Source organism: Rhineura floridana, chromosome 6, assembly GCF_030035675.1.
Source record: "Rhineura floridana isolate rRhiFlo1 chromosome 6, rRhiFlo1.hap2, whole genome shotgun sequence".
Taxonomy (NCBI): domain Eukaryota; kingdom Metazoa; phylum Chordata; class Lepidosauria; order Squamata; family Rhineuridae; genus Rhineura; species Rhineura floridana.
The window spans coordinates 155,347,885-155,371,242 of NC_084485.1; the positions used below are offsets into that span (position 1 = coordinate 155,347,885).

Here is a 23,358-nt window from a genome sequence, read left to right on the forward strand (position 1 = left end):
GTAAAAGGTGTAATTACTAGAGACAATGTTACTCAGCCTCGTGTTCGCTATTTATTGAAAATATTGCATCTTGTGATATAAGAAATTATGTACAATAATTATATACAAGTAGCTAATAAACTAACGGACACATCAAAAATAGCATTAATTTATTCTGAGTTAGCACATTATTTCCTTTCAAGACCAGTCAAAATGTGAGGTTTTATTATCCTACAGTATGTAGCTTTCTGCAAAGTTGTAGTAATAGCTTGTCATAATACTTCTAAAGGGTTTAGCAATGTAGAGTTCTATCTGCCTTTTTTAAAATATAAGTTTTAAAGCAGCTTTTCTGCTTCTCAAACCATTCATTGGGATGCCATTAAAAATACCCCAATACAGTGGATGCTGTTATTAAGAATATGTGTCCAGATAAGAACATTATTTTTCTTAATGAAATATGTTGTTGCCCACAAAAGTAACAATGTAGAAGCAATGTGACACAAAGAAACCTTATTACAGTATTCTAACAAATGATAATGACTGTGAATTTTAAAAATGTGTAATACATACAATTTATAATGGAATCCAACAGGAACAGATTATACCATTCTCTTGGTCCGGTGACAAGAATGGCACGAAATGGCTATCGAGGCCACATGAAGGGCAGCAGGTACTAACCCTTTGTGTTCAAGGGTCAGGCTTTTTCCTCTGGTGTTGGTGACTTAGTTGATACTGAATTAGATGTGACCTGACACTCCTGGTCTTTCTGACTTCCTTGGCCAAATCATGCTGATGAACTTTCTCTTTAAAAATAGCCCTTCCATCTTATGTGACTTAATCATATCTTTATAGACTATGGCTGGCTTGTTCTGATCTGCAGATCCAATTTCTTATTGCGCTGCTACCTGGAGAAACCTAAAGGTGTTTTTAAAAAAATGTAGTACTACATTATGTTGGAAGTAATTGAGGCGGCAAGAATAATGTTGGTACCTGAGCTTCTTAACATTCAAAGTATTTTCTTTACTAGGAATTTTGCCTTGATTTTTTCCCCCTCACTCTGAGTCATATATTTTGACAAATTGCGAGAACTTAATTATTGGCTTAAACCTATTCTGAATGGCATTTTATGCAAAACATATTGGAAACTTCCATACACATCCAGCTGTTTTACATTTCTAATTAAACCAGTTTCTATAATGTCGCTGCTGTCCAGAAATGTAGCTCAAACAACTGTAAAAAAAACCTGAGCATCATCTGGACTTAAGATATGCATTGGGTGCCTTGCCAAAATTTGTGGACTCTTGACAGGCTTATGTTGTTAGAACTCTCATTTTACACTTGACAAACAGATGAAGAGTGAATGGAAGAATTTTTCCAAGATGTTTCAGAAATTCTTATTCCCTCAGACTGTCTCTGGAGAGCTGATGGTTATGCCCACATAAGCTGCTTGGCATGCACTGATACACAAGAGTTGCATCTGTCAAATATTTCCTGTTAAAAGCTGGTCAGCTGCTCACTTGTTAAAACACAAGCTATGTAAAAACAGCTTCAGTTAATGGCTCTGGATCAGGCTGTCTGCTTTCCTGCTGCTTTTGTTATTGCTTTCAAATATCTTGGTATGGTATGATGCATGTATTGAGCTCTTGCTTTTTTCCGTTTCAGTCACTCTTAACAAGTCCACTCTTTCTACCGAGTCTGAATAATTAAAAATCACATGCTTGAGAAGAGTTTAAAAAATAAAATTGAATCTGAACGTTTTGCTATTTAGAATTAATCGTAGTTGTATTATGTCTATCCAGAGTGTTGAAAGTTATTTTTATTTATGAGTAATTTGCTTAACTGAAGGGCTTTCTTAGCACATTACTTGTGCTTCTGAGAGTAAAATCCATTAAAGCAGCCCTTCTAATAGTCAAGGACTTTTCCACAGTGAAATCCAATAAATGAGATGGCAACCTTTTGCAAACTGAAACACAGATGTTAATAGCAAGTTATGTCATGCTTGGAGAACTGCTATTTTGTGTTTCCCATTTTTCATTCATGCTTTTTATAGTTCTGCAGAGTCTGAGGATTTAGCTGTTCATTTGTATCCAGGAGCTGTTACTATTCAAGGTGTTCTCAGAAGAAAGACTTTGCTGAAAGAAGGCAAAAAACCTACAGTAAGACATTGCATAAGTTGCTTAAAATGTTTCTCCGGTCCTCTTGCCTTTCAGAAATATTTGTGATTATTTTATCTTTAAAAAATGGACCAGCAGTGACTGTTCCAGTCAGTTGGTTGAAAGCCAGAATATAAATGAATTGAATAAAATTGGTGGCATCACATCTCACAGCCAAGTTAAATGATACCTGCAGTCCCCCTGTGGATGCTGAACTCTCCATGCCAGTGCTACACTTGGAGTAGCAGAGAGGTGGACAACATCTTTCTGTGGTGGGCTGCATTCCTTTAGAATGTTGGTGACTGTGGGCAAGACCAGAGCTACGAGTGGGTGGGGTCACCCCTTCTTTCTCCCCTCCCTCCCTCCCCTGCCACTTCCTTTTACATTTTGATATGTACATTTTACATTTACATATCTTCCTGTCCAGCAGGCTGCCAAGGGAAGGGTAATCACTCTTCCAAGAAGAGGCCTGCTCAACTTGCAGAGGGGAAGGCTTTTGAAATTAGGCTTGGTTCTGCATAAAATTAGGCTGAGAGTGCCTATCCCTGTGGTAGTGGCTATCACTGCCATGGGGATCCTCCATGTCATCAGGCCTATCATGCGATGGATAGCTGCTGCATGTTATGGGACCTAGGAGAAACCAGTGCCAAGGAGAATAATGTTTTAGTCTCCATTGAATCAGCTGTCTGCAGGAAACCAAAGCTGGTTACAGATACAACTAATTTAGTCATTTCAAGTACAGGTGGGCCCCGCTTATACAGCAGGTTCTGTTCCGGACCCCTGCCGTAAAGCGGAAATCGCCATAAAGCAGAACGCCATTGAATATAATATGGCGCGTCGCACGAAAATGCCGCAAAATGCCGCAGAAGGGCAAAATCGGCTTTAAAAATGGGGAATCAAAGCCGCCGCATTAGCGGAATGCCGGGAAGCGAAGTGCTAGGGAGCAGGGCCCTACTGTATTCTTTGAATGTTGAACAGAACTTCGTGGAGAATATTGTGATGGCCTTTGAAACAGCTAACACATTTATATCTATACTTGCTCTAAACTTGGGTAATGGGTATACTTCCTTTTTGCTTGATGAATCTTGCATGTCTTTATAGTAGTAGGTATTAAAATGGTGGTGTGATTTTGGGGGCCAGTATGGGAACAACTGGCTGCAGCTGTGTTTTTCAAATTGGGGGTGTCTGGGGAAATGCATAAGTAGTTCTTGCCTCCAAGCCAGTTTTATTTGATTAGAAGATGATGTGGATTGTTTTCTCATAGTTTGCTAGTTCCTAGATTGAGAAAAAATGTGGTCATTCTTTACCGAGATCTTGCTGCACTGATTTGACCTTAGGGTGGCTTACTACAGCACAGTTTGGAAAACCTCAGTTTATACTAAGCATTTGTTTTTCAGATATTTAGTGGAGCTATCCCTTTAGTGATCTAGGCTAAATACTCAAATGTCTTCTAAAACTATAATATATTGTAGTATTTTGTTTTAAGTAGGGTAGGGCTAAAAATCTAAACAAATAAATGAAAATGAAATGGCATAGGTCCCTTATATTAATCTGATGACTCTTTGCTTTTGCAGGTAGCTTCTTGGACAAAATACTGGGCAGCACTGTGTGGAACTCAGCTTTTCTACTATGCTGCAAAGTCCTTGAAGGCAACAGAGAGAAAACATGTATGTATTGCACTATATGTCCCCTTCTTATATCTGATCTTCACCTAGAGGGATAACTGGAATCAAACAGATTTTCTGGATACTTTAATGCACAATATGCCTTAGAGCTTTCAAGTCTTAATTCCCTACTCTTCCTCTTCCTTCAGTATTAGGGAGAGTAATTTGACTTCCTTGCTTTTTCTAGGACAGTCCTCTGCCCTTTCTCCCTGGCAGTAGGACAGACATTTTTCCTTCTCTCCTTTCATTAGTAAATGTGTCTGTTCTCTAACTGTGAACCTTTTCGCTGCTGTTTTACTGTTAACCGTCTTTACTGTCTGAATACTTGCTGCTCTGCCCACTTTTCTCCCTTAGTTCTCTATCTTAGCTTCTCCATCTTGATTTTCTGCTGCCAACCCAGCTCAACAGCAGTCTTGAAAAGCAATTCCAAACTCTGTAAATCTTCCTACTTGAAAGGCTGTGGAAGCAGCCTTCTGAGTTCAGTTAGATGAGTCCATGTACGAAAAGTGCCTACCAAGCACAACTTATATTGTAGCTATGAAACAGAGTAAAGGTAATCTCTCTAATCATGTGATTCTGAAATTGTACATTTTGTTAGTGTTTTCAAATTTCCAGGTCTCTAAAGCACGAATACTAAAGTAACTAGTCCAAAACCATGTACAAAAATTTATTTCCATAAATTATTGTTTCTCAAATGGTCAGTAACTTTTGTTTAAAGCAGACCTTTGAAACATTTTAATAAGAAAGAAGTCTTCAGAATGATTTCAGACAAATTGAAAAGCAAATTCCTACTACCAAGTATTGTGGTAGATGTATATCCTTCTGCCATCTGTTTTTGCTCATTCAAAATTAAGTACATTGTATCCATATTCCACATAATTTACCACTTCAACTTCAGAGTTCTATTTTATGTTTGGAGTGGAGAAGCAAATTTATTTCTGTCAAAATGAATACATAACATCTCTATTGAGCCTTTTACATCTATTTTGCATTAATGACATACAAAGCCAGTACTCCTTTTGTTCTGTGTTGCATTATTTAATGCATATCTTGCTGATTCCTATTTTCTTTACATTAATGTTGTTTTGTTGACTACCCCCCCCCCAGTTCAAATCTACACCAAGTAAGAATGTGTCAGTAGTAGGGTGGATGGTCATGATGGCTGATGACGCAGAACATCCGGATCTCTTCCTGCTCACAGATTCTGAGAAAGGTCAGTGACAGAAAGACTAAACCGCCCAGAGAGTTTTGGCTATGGGACGGTATATAAATGTAATAAATAAATAAATATCCTCGGTAGCTTCCCACTATGATTGTGAACATTGGGTGATCTTGGGGCAGGGGAGTAACTGCCTTTTTGCCACTAATTGTGGAAGCAAATGAATCTGAAGAGAATATCATTCCATACGAATTATGCACACGTGTCAGTTTTATTCTGACAAAGAAAAAATGTGCACCGCTGAAGTATTTTAACACCTGTTTGGACACTTGGAAATCTTTTGAGGGAAATTTTACTTTTTTCAAAATGTAATATCTAACCTTATAGTTCAAGAATTGATTTTAGGGTGGCTTACAGATAGTTAAACCAATCAATAACAATGCTATAAAAACAGAAACAAACACATGAAATAAATTAGCTCAAAACTGCTCCCAAATACTTGTGTGACTTTTCCAGTCTGCTTTCCAGGGCCCGTTGGCATTGTTACTTTTTAAATTAAACATTATATAGTTCATATGAAGCATTTCTTCAAGGTAGCATTACAGCTGAAAATAATTTCAATTCTCACTGTTAAAATCATTCATGGTTTATGTATCTGCTCAAGATTAGAGTGTTTCAAAGAATTACCTTTTTTGAAAACAAAACTCTGTTCCCAATTCCTCTTGCTTTTGAGAAGTAGCAGGGGGAATTTTGACTGCAAGTAAAGTTTCTGACTGTAAGTTCCTGCGCCCTCCATGCTAGTGATTTTGGTGTACGGTCACTGCTTTTCACATCAAGGCAGCAGCCCCATATTATCATACTGCAGAATGTGCAAAGCTAGACTGGAGTGATTTAATCAGCTCAAGAACTCATATGCGAGGAAGATGAGCCTCAAGTGAGTCTTGACTGTTCAGCAGATAGATCTCCACTCAAAAGCGGAGAAGCTTATATTTTCAAGGGTCCTATCGCATGAAGTGAAATATTAAACATGCAACCACAGCATCCCAAATAGTTTCTTCCAGCCCGAACCTGCATTCAACATCTGAGGTCCTTCTTTGTGTGCCCCCTCTGAGGGAGGGGGCGGAGGGTGGAGATATGAGAATGGGCCTTCTCAGTGGTTGTCCCCCCATTTATGGAATGTTCTCCACAGGGAGGCATGCCTGGCACCATCATTATCTATCTGTAGGCACCAGGCAAAAACATTTATCTTCTCCCAGGCATTTGGCTCTTAATTTTGGAGGGTTTTTGGATGGCTTTTTGATGTTGTAGCCTCTTTTAGGAGGTAGGGTGTTCCACTGTCTTATTAATGCACTGTATTTTTTAACTTTTTATTTGTTCTAGTTTTTAATTGGTTTTATTCTTTTTATTTATTATAAATCACTTTGGGTTCGTGTTTATGAAGAAAAGTGACTTAATAAATTAAATAAATAAATAATACTTTTTACTTTTGTGTTTGTGTATATACATTTATATAAAAATGTCTGTCCTATCTTTCTAGCACCATATGCCACTCAGGACATGTTTGGTGTGATTCTTTTAAAATAATAATAATAATAATAAATTTAATTTTTGTGTCGCCTATCTGGCCGAAGCCACTCTAGGCGACGTACATATTAAAATTCAGTAAAATACAATATAATTACAGAATAAAATACAATGCAGTCAACAATAATGCAGGCATAAAACTATGTAGGGCAATCAGTAAACAATTTTCACAGAAACAATAAACAATCACAGAAAAATTAGCCCACCCCGGGGACCCCGAAGGCCTGTCCAAAGAGCCAAGTTTTTAAGGCTCGGCGAAATGTATCCAGGGAAGGGGCATGGCGAAGATCGAATGGGAGGGAGTTCCAGAGAGTGGGGGCCACCACTGAAAATGCCCTCTCTCTAGTCCCCACCAGCCTAGCTGTTTTCGTTGGTGGGACTGAGAGAAGGCCCTGCGTGTATGCAGTATTTTTTTCTTTCATTGTAATGGTTTTATGTTGACTATGGCTATACTGATTATTACTGTACATTGTTTATGCTTTTCCATTTCTCTTTATTATGTCCATTGTACAAAATGATCTTTTATTCTTGTATTCATTTTTAAATAACAGCTTACCTTGAAGTCTAGATGTTTCTTAATTATTCCTGATAGGAAATTTCCCCTCCTTTTGTCATTTAGGGAACTCATACAAGTTTCAAGCTGGTAACAGAATGAATGCAATGCTGTGGTTTAAGCATCTGAGTGCTGCCTGCCAAAGCAACAGACAACAGGTGAGAAAAAAGAATTATGATCTACTTTGTCAACTGCTAGTGAGAGCTTGAATACTAAACAAATTCCTTACAAAAATCAAATATTAGCCTTGCTTTGAATTGCCACTATTCAGTTAACATTTTTTTTAAAAAAAAAAATCTGATTTCTGGGTCTTGAGCTAGGTTGTAAAACAAGAATTCCATATGAATCAACATTTCCCAAGGAAAATTAAATAGTATTTCTTATGAGTTTTAATTGTTATGTGCCTTCAAGTCGATTTTGACTTATGGTGACCCTATGAATCAGTGACCTCCAATAGCATCTGTCATAAACCACCCTGTTCAGATCTTGTAAGTTCAGGTCTGTGGCTTCCTTTATGGAATCAATCCATCTCTTGTTTGGTCTTCCTCTTTTTCTACTTCCTTCTATTTTCCCCAGCATTATTGTCTTTGCTAGTGAATCATGTCTTCTCATGATGTGTCCAAAGTATGATAACCTCAGTTTCATCATTTTAGCTTCTAGTGATAGTTCTGGTTTAATTTGTTCTAACACCCAATTAATTGTCTTTTTCATGGTCTATGGTACCTGCAAAGCTCTCCTCCAACACCACATTTCAAATGAGTTGATTTTTCTCTTATCCACTTGTTTCACTGTCCACCTTTCACAATCATTCATAGAGATTGGGAATACCATGGTCTGAATTCTCCTGACTTTAGTGTTCAGTCATACATCTTTGCATTTCAGGACCTTTTCTAGTTCTCTCATAGCTCTCCTCGCCAGTCCTAGCGTTCTTCTAATTTCTTGACCATTGCCTCCATTTTGGTGAATGACTGTGCCAAGGGATTGATAATCCTTGACAAGTTCAATGTCCTCATTGTCAACTTTAAAGTTACATAAATCTTTTGTTGTCATTACTTTAGTCTTGATGCTCAGCTGTAGTCCTGCTTTTGTACTTTCCTCTTTAACTTCCATCAGCATTCATTTCAAACCATTACTGGTTTCTCCTAGTAGAATGGAATCGTCTCCATATCTTAAATTATTGATATTTCGCCCTCCAATTTTCACACCTCTTTCAACTTGGTCCAATCCCGCTTTCCATATGATATGTTCTGCATATAGATTAAACAAATAGGGTGATAAAATGCACCCCTGTCTCACACCCTTTCCGATTGGGAACCAATCGGTTTCTCCATATTCTGTCCTTACAGTAGCCTCTTGTCCAAAGTATAAGTTGCGCATCAGGACAATCACATGCTGTGGCACCCCCATTCCTTTAAGGCATTCCATAGTTTTACATGATCTACACAGTCAAAGGCTTTGCTGTAATCTATAAAGCACAGCGTGATTTTCTTCTGAAATTCCTTGCTCTGTTCTATTATCCAACGTATGTTTGCGATATGATCTCTGGTGCCTCTTCCCTTTCTAAATCCAGCTTGGACCTCTGGCATTTCTCGCTCCAGATATGGTAAGAGCCTTTGTTGTAGAATCTTGAGCATTACTTTACTTGCATGGGATATTAAGGCAATAGTTTGATAATTACTGTATTCCCTGGGATCCCCTTTCTCTGGAACTGGGATGTATATTGAAAGTTTCCAGACTGTGGGCAATTGTTCTGTTTTTCATATTTCTTGACAAATTTTTGTCAAAATTCGGACAGATTCAGCCTCAGTAACTTGTAGCAACTCTGTTGGTGTGCCATCTGTTCCTGGTGATATGTTTCTTTCAAGTATTTAAGAGTAGCTTTCACCTCCTATTCTAAAATTTCTGGTTGTTCATGATACGGTTCCCCCCTGAATGAATCTGTCATCCCGTATAGAGTTCTTCAGTGCATTACTTCCATCTTCCTTTTTTAACTCGGTCAGTCAGTGTGTTCCCCTATTGATTATTCAACATCCCTACTCTTGGTTAAAATCTCCCTTTCATTTCTCTAATCTTTTGGAATAGGGCTATCATTATACATTTTGTTGTCCTCTTCTATTTCTATACAATAACTATTGTAATAGTTCTCTTTGTCCCTACATACTAGTCGCTGTATTATTGCATTTAGGGTTCTGACCATGTTTCTATCTCCTTTTGCTTTTGCTTTCCTTCTCTCTTTAACCATGTTAAGAGTTTCTTCAGTCATCCATTGAGGTCTTTCTCTCTTTTTAACTAGAGGTATTGTCTTTTTGCATTCTTCCCTGATAATGTCTCTGACTTCACTCCATAGTTTTTCTGGTTCTCTGTCAACTAAGTTTAAAGCCTCAAATCTGTTCCTTATTTGATCTTTATATTCTTCTGCAATGTTATTTAAATTGTATTTTGGCATTATGGTTGCTTTGTTGTGCTTCTTTAGCTTTACTCTGATTTTCAATATTACCAGTTCATGATCTGTACTGCAGTCTGTTTCTGGTCTCATTATTGCAGAAAGTATGGAACTTCTCCATCTTCTGCTACCAATTATATAATCAATTTGATTCCTATATTGACCATTTGGTGATGTCCATGTGTACAGTCTTCTTTTTGGTTGCTCAAAAAATGTGTTTGCAAGAAACAAATTATTGGCTTCACAGAATTCAATAAGTCTTTCTCCTGCTTCATTTCTATCTCCTAAGCCCCATTTCCCCACAATTTCTAGTTCTTCTCTGTTCCCTACTTTTCCATTCCCCACCATGATTATCAGCACATCTTGTTTGGGTGTGTGATCAATTTCTTCCTGTATTTCTGTGTAAATCTCTCCAATTCCTCTTCTTCTGCATTTGCCCTTGGAGCATAGACTTGGATGATGGTTATGTTAATAGGTTTCCCATTAAATCTCATTGATATCACTCACTCAGACCTTGCGTTATAGCTCCTAATTGCTTTTGCTACATCACTTCTCACTATCAAAGCAACCCTGCTTATTCTTAGTTTCTCATTTCCTGCATAAAATATTTTGTAGTTGCCTGATTGAAAATGTCCCATTCCTGTCCATTTTAATTCACTCACACTAAGTATTGTAATGTTGATGCATTACATTTCTTGCTTGACAATTTCTAACTTTCTGTGGTTCATGCTTCTCACACTTCATGTTCCTATTGTGTATGCCGTACAACTCCAGACTCACCTTTCACATCTGTGCACATCAGCCTCTGGGCTTCCATTCGGCTTTGTCCCAGTGGCGTCAGTCACAGCGCTACTCGTTCTCCATTGTTCTTCCCCAGTAGTTCTCTCTAGCCTCTTGGTCTAGACTCCTGACAGCATTGCTGTCAGCTTCTTCGACACTCTCAAGCCCCCTCACCTCATTACGGTGTGCATCGTAGAGGAGGATGAGCTTTAATATATGTTTATATTCTATCCAAACAATAGCTCGTAATTATCAGATTACATCATTCAGACATTTTTCACATTTTCATGCCTTGTGAAATTCTCCCTCAATCCCCATTCCTAATGCCTCCCCAATTTATATTCTCATCCTTATATGGGTGTTGTACTACTGAATTTTGATTCAATTCCGTAGCATACAATTCTAGAAATCATGTTCAGATTTATGCTTTTCCATCTTTTTATTCCTTCTAAATGTGCTACACCTACATGGTTAATTAATTTTAATTTTTTTACGTTTATATTGTACCTTTCTCTCACCATGGAGTCCAAGCCATATGATTCTCAAGCCCATCCAGATCCTAACCAAACCCATGCCTGCTTAGTTTCATTAAGGTAGTGGCCTCATGTGTCTTCAGACCCACTTGGAGCAGATCTTGAGGGTGCATGGGGAGCCGCAGGGAAAAGGAAAGGAAGGGGAAGTTCTGTTGCAATTGCAGGTCTGTTCCACTTGCACACAAACTCATTGGATATCACTAGACCAACTATTGTACAAAAATGTAGTAAGATAACACTCTTCCATGAACACAAGATCAATATTTTTTGCAACCAGAACTTTACTCCAGACTCATCTTTTCTGATACATATCCAGCCCTCAAAGTAATGAGAGGTAGCTCAAGGCCAAGACATCCATAATGGAACAGATAACGTATACCCACCTGCCCTATTGTGAAACTTAATGTTACTGTGCCACATTAAATGCATATCCTTTCTGAATATCTATCTAAAATACCTAAGCATTAGTGGTGCTAAATTTAGAAGCAGTTTTCCCAAAAATAAACAGATCTAAAAAGATATTAGGCATTACATTACATCAGGGGTGGGGAATTAGATTTCTAAATACCCCTCCCCACAGGCCAACTTTGACAGTTGGGGGGACCACCCATGTGTCAGTTACCTGGCATCATAATGATGTCAGATGATTGACAACTGTCAACATTCAAAGGTGGTCATTGTAACCACCAATCAACTGATAGGCAGTTCAGCCTCCTTTGAAGTCATAACTTCAGCGCTAATCATTTGATTGGAACTGGATGTATAGTCTCTCTGAAGTTCCATTTAAAAACAGCATTTTCCCCTGCAGAGGAAGCGAATTGGATTCAAAGAGATTAGAAGATAACAACTGGTGGTGTCTTACCTTTAGATTTTTCTCCCTATCAGGAGATCATGGATCTCCTGCAGTCATTTCTGTTTTGGCCTTGTGAGAGTCTACAGCTTCCCAATCATGAAGAAAATAACTTTTCAATTGCCCAGAGGCCATCTGTTGTTATTTCTTCACGTGTCTATGGTTGAGCCCACCACTAAAGTTTTTTCTTGTAGTGAACCATAGTTTTTTGTGATGGGGTGGGTGGTTGGGGAATATTCTCAGCAAGACTTATAAATTGGCTTCTGGATAAGGCCAATATATATTGTATTATATTGTATTTTATTGTATCTATGTTCACCACCCAGAGAGCTATTGCTAGTCGGGCGGTATATAAGTTTTAAAAAATAAATAAATAAATAAAAAATATTTAATTGCAAAAAAACACTCTAAGAACATTTGTTGTGATTACTTAGTTATAACTTATCTGATCAAGAGACATAGGTGCTCTTCAGGAATAATCATGGATTGACTGAATAACCAGTCGTGGGGAGATCTCCCTAATACAGGCTACTGTCTAGCGAATCCCACTAGCAAACAAGATTAGAAAAATAGTGATTAGTTTGCATTTTTCTCACAGTTAACCTACATGTAAACAGTCTAGTATAGTAGTGGGAACCTGCAGCTCATAGGCATAATCAGGCATGTGGCCCACAGCATTGTTTGGCCCAAACTGTGCCCATCTGTCCATTCCCTGACATCAGATTTCGACTGGACATCAGAAAAAACTTCCTGACTGTTAGAGCCATACGACAATGGAACCAATTACCTAGAGAGGTAGTGGGCTGTCTGACACTGGAGGCATGCAAGAGGCAGCTGGACAGCCATCTGTCGGGAATGCTTTGATTTGGATTCCTGCATTGAGCAGGGGGTTGGACTCGATGGCCTTATAGGCCCCTTCCAACTCTACTATTCTATGATTCTATGATCATGTGATGTGAGGCACAGGACAAATAAACTTGTAGGGCCAAATTGAAAAAGGAGAATCAGGAACACACTCTTCCTTTCCAGCTGCTGGTAGAATTCGGTGCTTTTTAAATGTAGTGCCTTTCATCCTGCAACAAACATTCAAAGAGTGCCAAATTACAGCTGGAAAGAAAGAATCAGGAGTGCATGTAGAGATTTTTCCTTCGCTACTTAAGCCATAGCTGCAAAGGAAGACAGGAAAATTTGGAAGGCAGTTAAGAGGGCACTTCCGCTTCTTCCTTTGAAGTTGACACCTGACATCCTATGATGTTAGGTGATTGACAGCTGGGGGTTCCTGCCCACTTGTCAAAGTAGCCTGCAGGGCATAGGGGAGTTCTCGTTCCAGACCACCAGCCAGATCCATTTTCCCATCCTGATCTACAGTTTTGTAAAAGAAATAGGCCTGGTTTAGACATAACAAAAAGCCATGGTTTCCTGCTACATGAACAAACCTTAGTAAGCCTGAAGCTCCCTCTCTTGCATACTAGAGGAGGAGATTGGAAGCATATGCTTCTGGTTTTAAACTCTCTAGGAAGTGTGGTTTATTTTAAACTATGGTTAATGAGAACACTCAGAGACCAAACCATGGTTTCAGATCCCAGCTCTCAAGACATAGTTTAAACTGGAGTTCCCCAATTTCAAACATCTTGGGAGGAGAGCCCATAAACCTGAGGCATTTTATGGTTCATTTTTATAGCAGAAAGTAGGGATGTGGACAAAACTGGTTTGGTTCACACTTTAATGCAAATCTACCTAATTTCCACTTCCCGAAACAATACATGAATGGCAATGCAGGTATTTGCACTTCTCCAAATTTTGTGATGCAGTTATCCAACAAATATGTCTTTAAAATATATATATTAAGGGGAAATGTGCATTAAAATTCATCTATTAGTGAGTATAACACAAAAAATTGTATTTGCAAAATTTGCTTGCAAAAACATGTACATTAGGAGAAATGCACACTACAATGCCGAATTTTCATGAGTGCTTTTTTTAAAAAAATCTGCAAACTGTTGTGAAAACGTGACTGAATTTAAGATTTAAAAAAATGGGAAACTGAGCGAAACTAAAATTGATGGATTTGTCATTCCTAGCAGAAAGCCATGGTTTTCTGTTGTGCCTGAACAGGGCCATAACTTTTTACCTTACAAAACCATCTGCCTTATGAAACCATTACATTTGTTTTAGGTTCCTGCCAACTTGATGACTTTTGAGTGACAAGCTTCTTCAAACTCTTGTTTGACACTTTTGAATGCTGTCTGTCTCATAGTTTGGACAGAGGTCCTGGTGAAAGCATGCCCAGCCATACTTCTGTGCCAGAACAAAGATGGTAAACAGAGTTTCAAATCTCTGAAGTACTGAACAAAAAACACTCAAAGAATTCAGGAGATGGAAATACAAGATGAACTGTCATGGACCATACTGCTGCTTAATATTTTCTGAACTGACCTTTGGAAACCACTGCCTTAAAGAATGAAAGTAAACCCAATATAAAACACCAAATACTCGTGTGCGTGTGTGCGTGTGTAGGAGGTGAGAGAGAAAGAAACCTCTGGTGGTGCTGTGCTTAGGTTACATTGGATGTAGCTAATTTGCATTTATGTTAACTTTGTTATCTTTGAATTTAAAATCCAATTTTGTTGTAGTTTTCTGTAAAAAGGAAATCCCATGCTGCGTTAGGGTTGTGTCAAGGGGCTGGTGTGCAAGGACATTGCTTGTGTGCTCTTGAAAAGTGTGCAGAAGCTATACCTGTATCTCTCTATACCAGCTCTTTTGGGGCTCAGATAATTGGGGTCACAATTTAATTTGTTTATGCTTATGCTTAAAATGCAAGAACTGTAATGTATGCAAGTTTATTCTCATTTCACAAAGCACTGATTTTACAGAACTTAGCACTGTATGGGGATTTTCTTTCCTGTAAGTGGCACAACAGCTGAGCATTTAAACACCACACTCCTTTCTTAGAGTTCTTGGTTGTAAATTTCCTGATAGAAATAGTCTGCAGGATTTTGTAAAGAAAGCTCAGAGAAATATCAACAGGTCAGAACTGAGCCTTTATTCCTCAGTATATTTTCATATGGGCCACACTCTTTATTCCCCAACGATATGTAATAAAACTGTTCAGTAGGCCTGTTTACTGTTTAAAGCCCAGTCTCTTGTTGCATTGATAGCATTTTACAAGTAACAGTCTTACTACATCTCTCTTCTTGCAGATTGAGAAGCACAATGCCTGTATTTGTAGTTTGGAATTCTGAGTTAAGAGTGAACTCTTCTATATTGGATATAGAAATCAGATTTCTGTAGCAAAAGTATCAAGTCTTGGTCTAGATCTCACAAAGTACAACTCACAGGAAAACCAGGAAAAGTAAAAACTTGCACAAGAGAAAACACTGATAGGGTAAAAATAAATAGGGTGGATTATTTCCTACATAAAAAATAAAATTTAGCACTACGCTTATTTTCTGAGAACAGTCTTTTTAACCACATTTGGAAGAATGTCTTGCGTTTCAAAGATGTCTGCCCCTCTTTTTTTTTTTGTCTTGTGATGCTTATTTTGAAATGCTCTGAGGCTTCTTTAGAGCCTTCAGATGGTGATAATCAAATGAAAACAAGTCAAATAGGAAATACTCCTTCAGCACTGGAATCCCAGTTAATAACAGAAAATATCACATTTAATCTTAGAAAGTGTTGATTCTATACTTAAGTTTATTCACAAATAAGTAATGATTTTTTAAATTAAGAAATATCTGCTTCATAGTATAAGTTCACTGACATGTTTCCAGAGTCCACATTTTCTAAAGAACTTTTCTCCCATTGGTAGGATAGGGCAAAAACTGGCAGCTGTCCACAGAGGGAAACAATATCACTGACGTAAAAGTTGCACTCAAGCTGCAGTGAAAAATACAGGATTATATTTCCTAGTGATTGATGTTTAAATCAGCTCCTTTTTCTTTCTTTAATAATATTAAGAGTTTTTAAATATCATTAATTTGTCCCATTTTATATTCTTGGGGAATGAATGTTCAGTTCTGACCTTGTAGTGGTTTATGTCACAAAGGGTGACTTGCTTGTTCTGATTTACTTTTAGTTTACACGTCTCTCAGAATAACCCATGTTGGGTGTTTCATAAAAACATCTTGAAAGCCAGCAGTATTACTGTATAGAGTTTGCACAACTTTCCATTTTAAAGTAAATGTGTGTTTCTTTTCAGAGTAAGTTTTAAAAAACCCACAACACTATAAATGTATGTACTTTTTTTAGTATTCTGGAAGGTAACCCTGTGGAATTTGATTTTGTTAAAAAGAGAAAGAAAAAACAGTAGTGTAGATACATTACAGGCTTACCAAATTTGTTTGTAATGTTTTTAGGAGTGGAAAGATGCAACTGGGAAACACTTCATATGATGCAGGTTTGCTAAAGACACAGAGACAATTCACACTACAGTTTTTACTTGGTTATTTCATTAGGTTTGGGGCATGCTGAATGAGTCTTTGATTGAAGGAGGACGTGATCCAGACAGAATATCAGAAAATTTCACAGTTTTTAAGGCTTCTGAGGATATGGGTAGTTACAGTCTAGACAAGCTTTTGTAGAGTTCACAGGACCAGTTTATCATATCAAAATCTGCATTAAATGGAGATTACTGTTTTTGTGAATGAAGCACACACCAAACGATCACATGAATTGTCTCAAAGCCGGGTTGACAGCCTTCTCTTATATTCTTAAAGCAAGCTTCAAAAGATAAAGAAAGCACTATGAAGAACTGGCAAACAGCCATGGCTACCTTTGCCTATGTTTTTATTCAGCTTCATATGTAATACATCTGTCTGAAAGATTTGTTTGAAAATTAAACTGTTTAACTGGTTTATAGGAACAGAGGGTTGTAACAATTTCACAGGTTTCAACTAACGTATTTCATATATTTTATCTTGTGTTAACTTAGATTGTCTTAGGGTCTTTCACAAGTACTGAATCATTCCAGTTTTTTGAAGTGGTCAGTTTGTCAAAAATGAACTTTTTACATCTTTTTACATCTAACCAAATTTCCCTATCCAAACCTACCAAAAATGTGAGGTAAGAAAAAAATGATTTGTAAGATTTCCTTTATACTTTTTTTGGAAAAGATTTTTTTAAGGTACTATTGGTAGAAAGATTTAACTTCTACAGCTAGCTTCAAAATGTGTTAAATTCTGTGACTTAAAACTTCACAGCTCAGTGCTATGAATTCCATTAGATTTATAACAAGAGTCGAATCCAAAAAAATCTTAAAATCAATCTGTGCTCCAATGAGGCATGTTAGTTGCTTGTTATCACAAGAACCTTTTAGAACTGTTAAGCTAGCTATGTGAATTTTAACACTAACAGGGATTCTATGTTATTTGGCAATGATAAATTGAAAGTGAGATGGCTTCCACTTTTTTCTATAACAATGGTTGCCAAGTATATATTTTTCTAAGGATACGTTTCTATTATTCCACCTAAAATCAATCAAATAGTCTCAGTATCTTTAATAAAAATGTTCTGATCTCTGTGTTCTTGTCCTGCTGGCTTGTGATTAGGTAGCAGGGGGCAGGTTGTGTAATGTCATCAGACTGCTTTCTTGTCACATCCCAGCTAAACGTTTTTCATGCGATCAAACCACAACTAAGGACTGTTTCACACATTACTTTGTAGATAGGATACCAACGTGGATAGGGAAATGTGTGACTTAATGTGAAATTGGTGCAAGTATTGTACTTGCATCTTGATTCACACATTTTTTCCTACATGCAGATTGTGGGGGAAATTACCCTGAGAGTCCTTGCATAAGCTGCTTGTAGATTACACTCAAATCATAAATGCTTGTTGTGAATGTTGCCATTAGAGGCACATCATTACCAGTTATAAAGAGCAATGTAAAGAATGTCAAAGAGTTAAGCAAAGCTCACACTTTACGTGCTAATTTCGGAGCACATTCCTATAACTTAACATAAGCTGGGTCATGAGGTCATGTGGCTGTTTCACTTGCATCTTTTTTCTTACTGTTTTGTACATATTTCTTTTTCATTCCTAAACGTTATTAATCCTGATCTATTCTTCCCACTTGGTATACTGTCTGCTGGGAAAGCTTGAAGGCACTAAACTGGTGCTAAATAACCAGTTCTCTTTCAAGATTTTTGCTATTTCTAAGTAACTCCCTTTTCTCCATTAAAAATGGCTTGTGTCTAAGGCTAAAAGCTGCAATTAAAATCATAAGCAAATCCAAAATGTCCTTTCAAAAGAGAATGCCATTTCCCGCCCATCATGGGATGATGAGCACTATATATCTGCATAAGATTTCTGTCAGTGCCTTAATTACCTGATTAAAGACCAAGGGGCCTAACTACCCAGCACTATGCCTATGCATTCCCCCATTCATGCAAAAAAACCTTTTCCCAGGATCCCCATGCAAGCCTCAATGAAGCTTGAGTGGCCAGTAGAATAGCTCGATTGTTCTTCCCTCTTTTTGTTTTAAAATTCAATATTACTGTAGTCATGGACACAATGAATTTTCTTCTTAATCTGAGCAAATTTCAATTCATTCCACTGTTAACTTTTTTAAACAAATGTTTACAGCTAATTTGGAAGCCAATTCAAACATTTACTTGGTTGTAAACTCCTGTGTGCACTGAGAAACAGCTGGACTACTACATGAGTAATGTCGCATGTGAGCTGGGTATTCTCCCAGGCCCAACCCCATCAGCACCAATGTGTAGGAGCCTACCATTGGAGTAAACACCTGAGTTAGCCCTTGAGTCATTTAAAATAAAAAAATTAAAATAAAATTTCTGGATATGGTAGAATCTGGGCTTTTAATCCAGTTCATCCCATTTATGAACTAATTAAACTAGTTTTCCCATGATACTGCATGTTGGAAATGCTGCTCACACTAGCAACCTAAGTTTTTTAAGTAGTTCCGTTCATCTCTGACCTCTCATTAACTAAATATAAACAATATTTTCAGTGTTTCAGTATTTTCTTTTTGTTGTTATTTTGGGTATTTTCAGTTACCAAATAGCACTCATGAAGAAATCAGAACCATGTTCCATTATTAGGTTTCTCATGTTGTTCAAACTCATCTATTTGTACAGAGTGTATGTTTCCTTTTAAAAATTATACCTAAGTAATGGAAGTTTTCTCAAAAAAATCCTTCACAAATTTGGTGAGCTACTTAACATATTTCTCTTTAAGCTTTGGAGTACTTGCATTTTGAGAAATCTGAAGTCCATATTTCTTCAGTTGTTATAGAGAAAAAAGTTATTTCCCCCAAAATGTGATTCATAACTGAATACATTTTAAAGCCTAAATCTTAGATAGGATAGGTGGTGCAAGCAGTTCACAGTTGCCTACAGATTGTGAAAAGCAAATATTCACATCTAGAGATGAATATTATAATACCATAAGAGACTATCCTCAAGGAAGGGTTGTGAACAGATAGAGGAAGCTACAGTCCACATTGTAATAGTTCTTGTATCTGGGCCTTGTTGAACAAACAAGAAGTAAAAGATATTTTCTTTGTGCAAAGGACAATTGTACAAAGGCATAGAAGAAATATGATTTCCTTCTTGGTTGTTCAACAAGCCGAAAATGGAGAAAAGCACATCTTGAAATGCCAAGTAATTTCTTACTTATCCTACTCATAATGTTCCTCAGATTGTTCTGCAGGGGGAAAAGGAAAGAGGATTTAGAGTATTCTTGACTTTCTATATTGTTTAACAGTAAAGAGATTAATATAGTAATTCAGATCTTTTTATAATTCACATACGTGCAAACTGTTCATGATGCAAAATCCACATTATGCAAAACACAAGCCATTTTTAATGTATTTTATTCCTTTTGACCTGAAGCATGATTCTGATGAGGGTTGAATGCACTATGATCTCAATGAGTGATGTGCAGTTGGGCTGTTTCTTGTCCTTTTTTCCATCTTCTGATTTTAATACTTTACCATGTGTGTATGTTTTGAACTGTGTGTTTGCATAAGCTATTTCAACATGGCTTCAAGAACATAAAAATAGAATTTTCCTACTGAAATAAATTACTTAAATTTGGACCATGTGCATTGTCATTTTACATAATCATTTTTGTATTGCAGCAAGTCTCAAGTGTGGAGTCAGCTTTCTCTAAATGGAGTGACATGTTGGATCAACTGAAATTTGTCTATAATGAGCTGACTTTTAGCAGAGGGGAAGGCGTTGTGGAAATGTACTATTGCCAATAATTGGTGTAAAGGTAAAGGTGTCCCTGCACTTATAGTGCGAGTCGTTTCTGACTCTTAGGGTGACATCTTGCAATGTTTACTAGGCAGACCGTATATATGGGGTGGGATTGCCAGTTCCTTCCCCAGCCTTTCTTTACCCCCCAGCGTATGCCGGGTACTCATTTTACTGACCACAGATGGGTGGAAGGCTGAGTGGACCTCGACCCCTTTTACCGGAGATTCGACTTCCTCCTTCCGTTGGAATCGAACTCTGGCCGTGAGCAGAGCTTCGGCTGCATTACCGCCGCTTACCACTCTGCGCCACGGAGGATCTTGCCAATAATTGGGGGGGAAGCAAATTGGTTTACTTTAAGTTTAGAGCTTGCTGCATCCTGAAAAGTTGGGGTGTTTGACAATTTAGTTGAAAAGCACATAACATCTAGTTTATTTTCTAAAATGTTAAAAGTACTAAACTCTCAAGATTCTTCTAGCTTTCTTCAGAATCCTGAAGCAAGCTTTAAAAAGCATTATCTTGGAACACTTGCAGAAGATGCCCAGGGTGTTTTGAGTTTTCAAGGCGACAAAGTTGGAGGAAATGCAGAGTGTTTTCTACAGGGCACTCTTCATCCTTAGGAGAGGCAGCACTCTTTCAGGTATGTCCTCCCCAAGCTATGTAGGGCTTTCATTGATCAAAGCCCACCTTCTAAATTGTTCCCAAACTGCAACAGGATATTGCATCCTTGATATAATATGGTCCCAGCAAAGCATTTATCTCACTTTCTCATAACTAGCACACTGTCTGTCTGTCTGTCTTTCTGTGTGTGTGTGTGTGTGTGTGTACGTGCGCACGCGCACAAACTAGTATTCTGGATCAATGTTTTTGGTAGGAAAGATCACTGAGACCAGTCAGTAGTATATGCCATGGTCTGATAATCTTGATTTCCTTAAATATATATCAAAATCCATTTTTAATTGTTGCTTTCATTGGTATCTTAACAAATAGTAAACAACTGAGATATTAAAATTATTATTTATTACATTTGTATACCGCCCCATAGCCGAAGCTGTCTGGGTGGTTTACAACAATTAAAAACATTAAAAACAAATATACAAATTTAAAAAAAAAATTAAAAACACATGCTAAAATACCTGGGAGAAGAGGAAAGTCTTAACCTGGTGCCAAAAAGATAACAGTGTTGGCACCAGGCACGCCTCATCACAAAAATCATTCCATAATTTGGGGGCCACCACTGAGAAAGCCCTCTCCTTGTTGCCATCCTCCAAGCTTCTCTCGGAGTAGGCACCCGGAGGAGGACTTTTGATGTTGAGCATAGTGTACAGGTGGGTTTGTGTCGGGTGAGGCGTTCCATCAGGTATTGAGGTCCCAAGCCGTGTAAGACTTTATAGGTTAAACCAGCACTTTGAATCGAGCTCAGAAACATACAGGCAGCCAATGCAGGTGGGCCAGAATCGGTTTTATATGTTCAAACTGTCCGGTCCCTGTTACCAATCTGGCCGCTGCATTTTGCACAAGCTGCAGTTTCCAAACCGTCTTCAGAGGCAGCACCACGTAGAGTGCATTGCAGTAATCTAACTTGGAGGTTACCAGAGCATGGACAACTGAAGTCAGGTTATCCCTGTCCAGATAGGAGCATAGCTGGGCCACCAACCAAAGTTGGTAGAAGGCACTCCGTGCCACCAAGGCTACCTGAGCTTCAAGTGAGATATGGTTCTAGGAGAACTCCTAAGCTATGAACCTGCTCCTTCAGGGGGAGTGCAACCCTATCCAGGACAGGTTGAACATCCACCATCCGGTCAGAAGAACCACCCACTAGCAGCATCTCAGTCTTGTCTGGATTGAGCCTCAGCTTATTAGACTTCATCCAGTCCATTGTCACAGCCAGGCACTGGTTCAGCAATTGACAGCCTCAGCTGAAGAAGATGAAAAGGAGAAATAGAGCTGCATGTCATCAGCATACTGATGGCAGTGCACTCCAAAGCTCCGGATGACCGCACCCAATGGTTTCATGTAGATGTTGTACAGCATAGGGGACAGAACTAACCCCTGCAGAACCCCATACTGGAGAGTCTAGGGTGCCGAGCAATGCTCCCCAAGCACCACATTCTGGAGCCGACTCGCCAAGTAGGAGCGGAACCGCTGCCATGCAGTCCCTCCCACTCCCAACTCAGCCAGTCGTCCCAGAAGGATACCATGATCGATGGTATCAAAAGCTGCTGAGGGATCAAGGAGAATCAACAGAGTCACACTCCCGCTGTCTCTCTCCCGACAGAGGTCGTCATACAGGGCGACCAAGGCTGTTTCCATGCCAAAAACAGGCCTGAAACCAGACTGAAATGGATCCAGATAATCGGTCTCATCCACTCGTTCAGGGAGCTTGCCCAGGAATGGAACATTTGCCACCAGCCCATAATTATTAAAATTTTCTGGATCCAGGGAGGGTCTCTTCAGGAGTGGTCTCACTACTGCCTCTTTCAGGCAGCCAGGGACCACCCCCTCTTGCAGACAGGCGTTAATCATCTCCCTGGCCCAGCCGGCTGTTCCATCCCTGCTAGCTTTTATAAGCCAAGAAGGGCAAGGATCCAGCACAGAAGTGGTTGCATGAACCTGTCCAAGCACCTTGTCAATGTCCTCAAGCTGCACCAACTGAAACTCATCCAAGAAATTGGGACAAGGCTGTGCTCTGGAAACCCCCCTTGATTCACCTGCTATAACACTGGAGTCTAAGTCCTGGTGGATGAAAAAGATTTTATCCTAGAAGTGCCTAGCAAATTCATTACAGCAGGCCTCAGATGGATCTACCATGTCCTTTGGACCAGCGTGTAATAGTCCCCAGACAATTCTGAAGAGCTCCACTGGGCGGCAGAGTGATGATAGTGGCAGCAAAATATTGGTTTTTTGCTGCCCTCACTACCCCTAAATACAGCTTACCATAGGCACTTACCAGTGTGTAATTGCATCCACCAGGAGTTTGTCTCCATCTGCACTCAAGCCATCTCTTACATTGTTTCATCGCTCTCAGCTCTGGGATATACCATGGAGCTGTCCGAGCTCTACACAGGACAGGGCGCTCAGGAGCAATCGTGTCAACCGCCCGAGTCATTTCTGTATTCCATAGTTCAACCAGGGTTTTGACAGGAGCACCAGCCCTATCAGCCGGAATACCCCCCAAAGCCCTTTGGAAACCATCCGGATCCATTAGTCTCTGTGGGTGGACCAGCTTAATAGGTCCCCCACCCTTGCAGAGGGGAAAAGCCACTGTAAGTCTAAACTTCAGCAAGCAGTGATCTGTCCATAACGGAGGGACTATGTAAGGTCACCATCTCCATGTCCAGTTGCAAAAACCAAGTCTAGAGTATGCCCTGCTACATGTGTTGGGCCAATGGCATATTGGGACAGTCCCATGGTTGTCATGGAGACCATGAAATCCTGAGC

General features: G+C 38.8%; 1 protein-coding gene across 3 annotated transcripts in view; it reads left to right on the top strand.

Moving 5' to 3' along the window:
- RALGPS2 (Ral GEF with PH domain and SH3 binding motif 2) overlaps positions 1–17,216 on the top strand; it is a 217,627-nt gene extending 200,411 nt beyond the window's left edge. For 2 of the 3 annotated variants that reach the window (XM_061634214.1, XM_061634216.1), the window contains 6 exons: positions 572–649; positions 2,030–2,135; positions 3,707–3,799; positions 4,904–5,009; positions 7,159–7,250; positions 13,874–17,216. In XM_061634214.1, the coding sequence (XP_061490198.1) occupies positions 572–649; positions 2,030–2,135; positions 3,707–3,799; positions 4,904–5,009; positions 7,159–7,250; positions 13,874–13,903 (505 nt within the window). In that variant the 3' untranslated portion in view covers positions 13,904–17,216. The remainder of the gene's footprint in view (positions 1–571; positions 650–2,029; positions 2,136–3,706; positions 3,800–4,903; positions 5,010–7,158; positions 7,251–13,873) is intronic. The other variant, XM_061634215.1, reaches the window with a different exon arrangement.
- Positions 17,217–23,358: the final 6,142 nt, after the last annotated feature.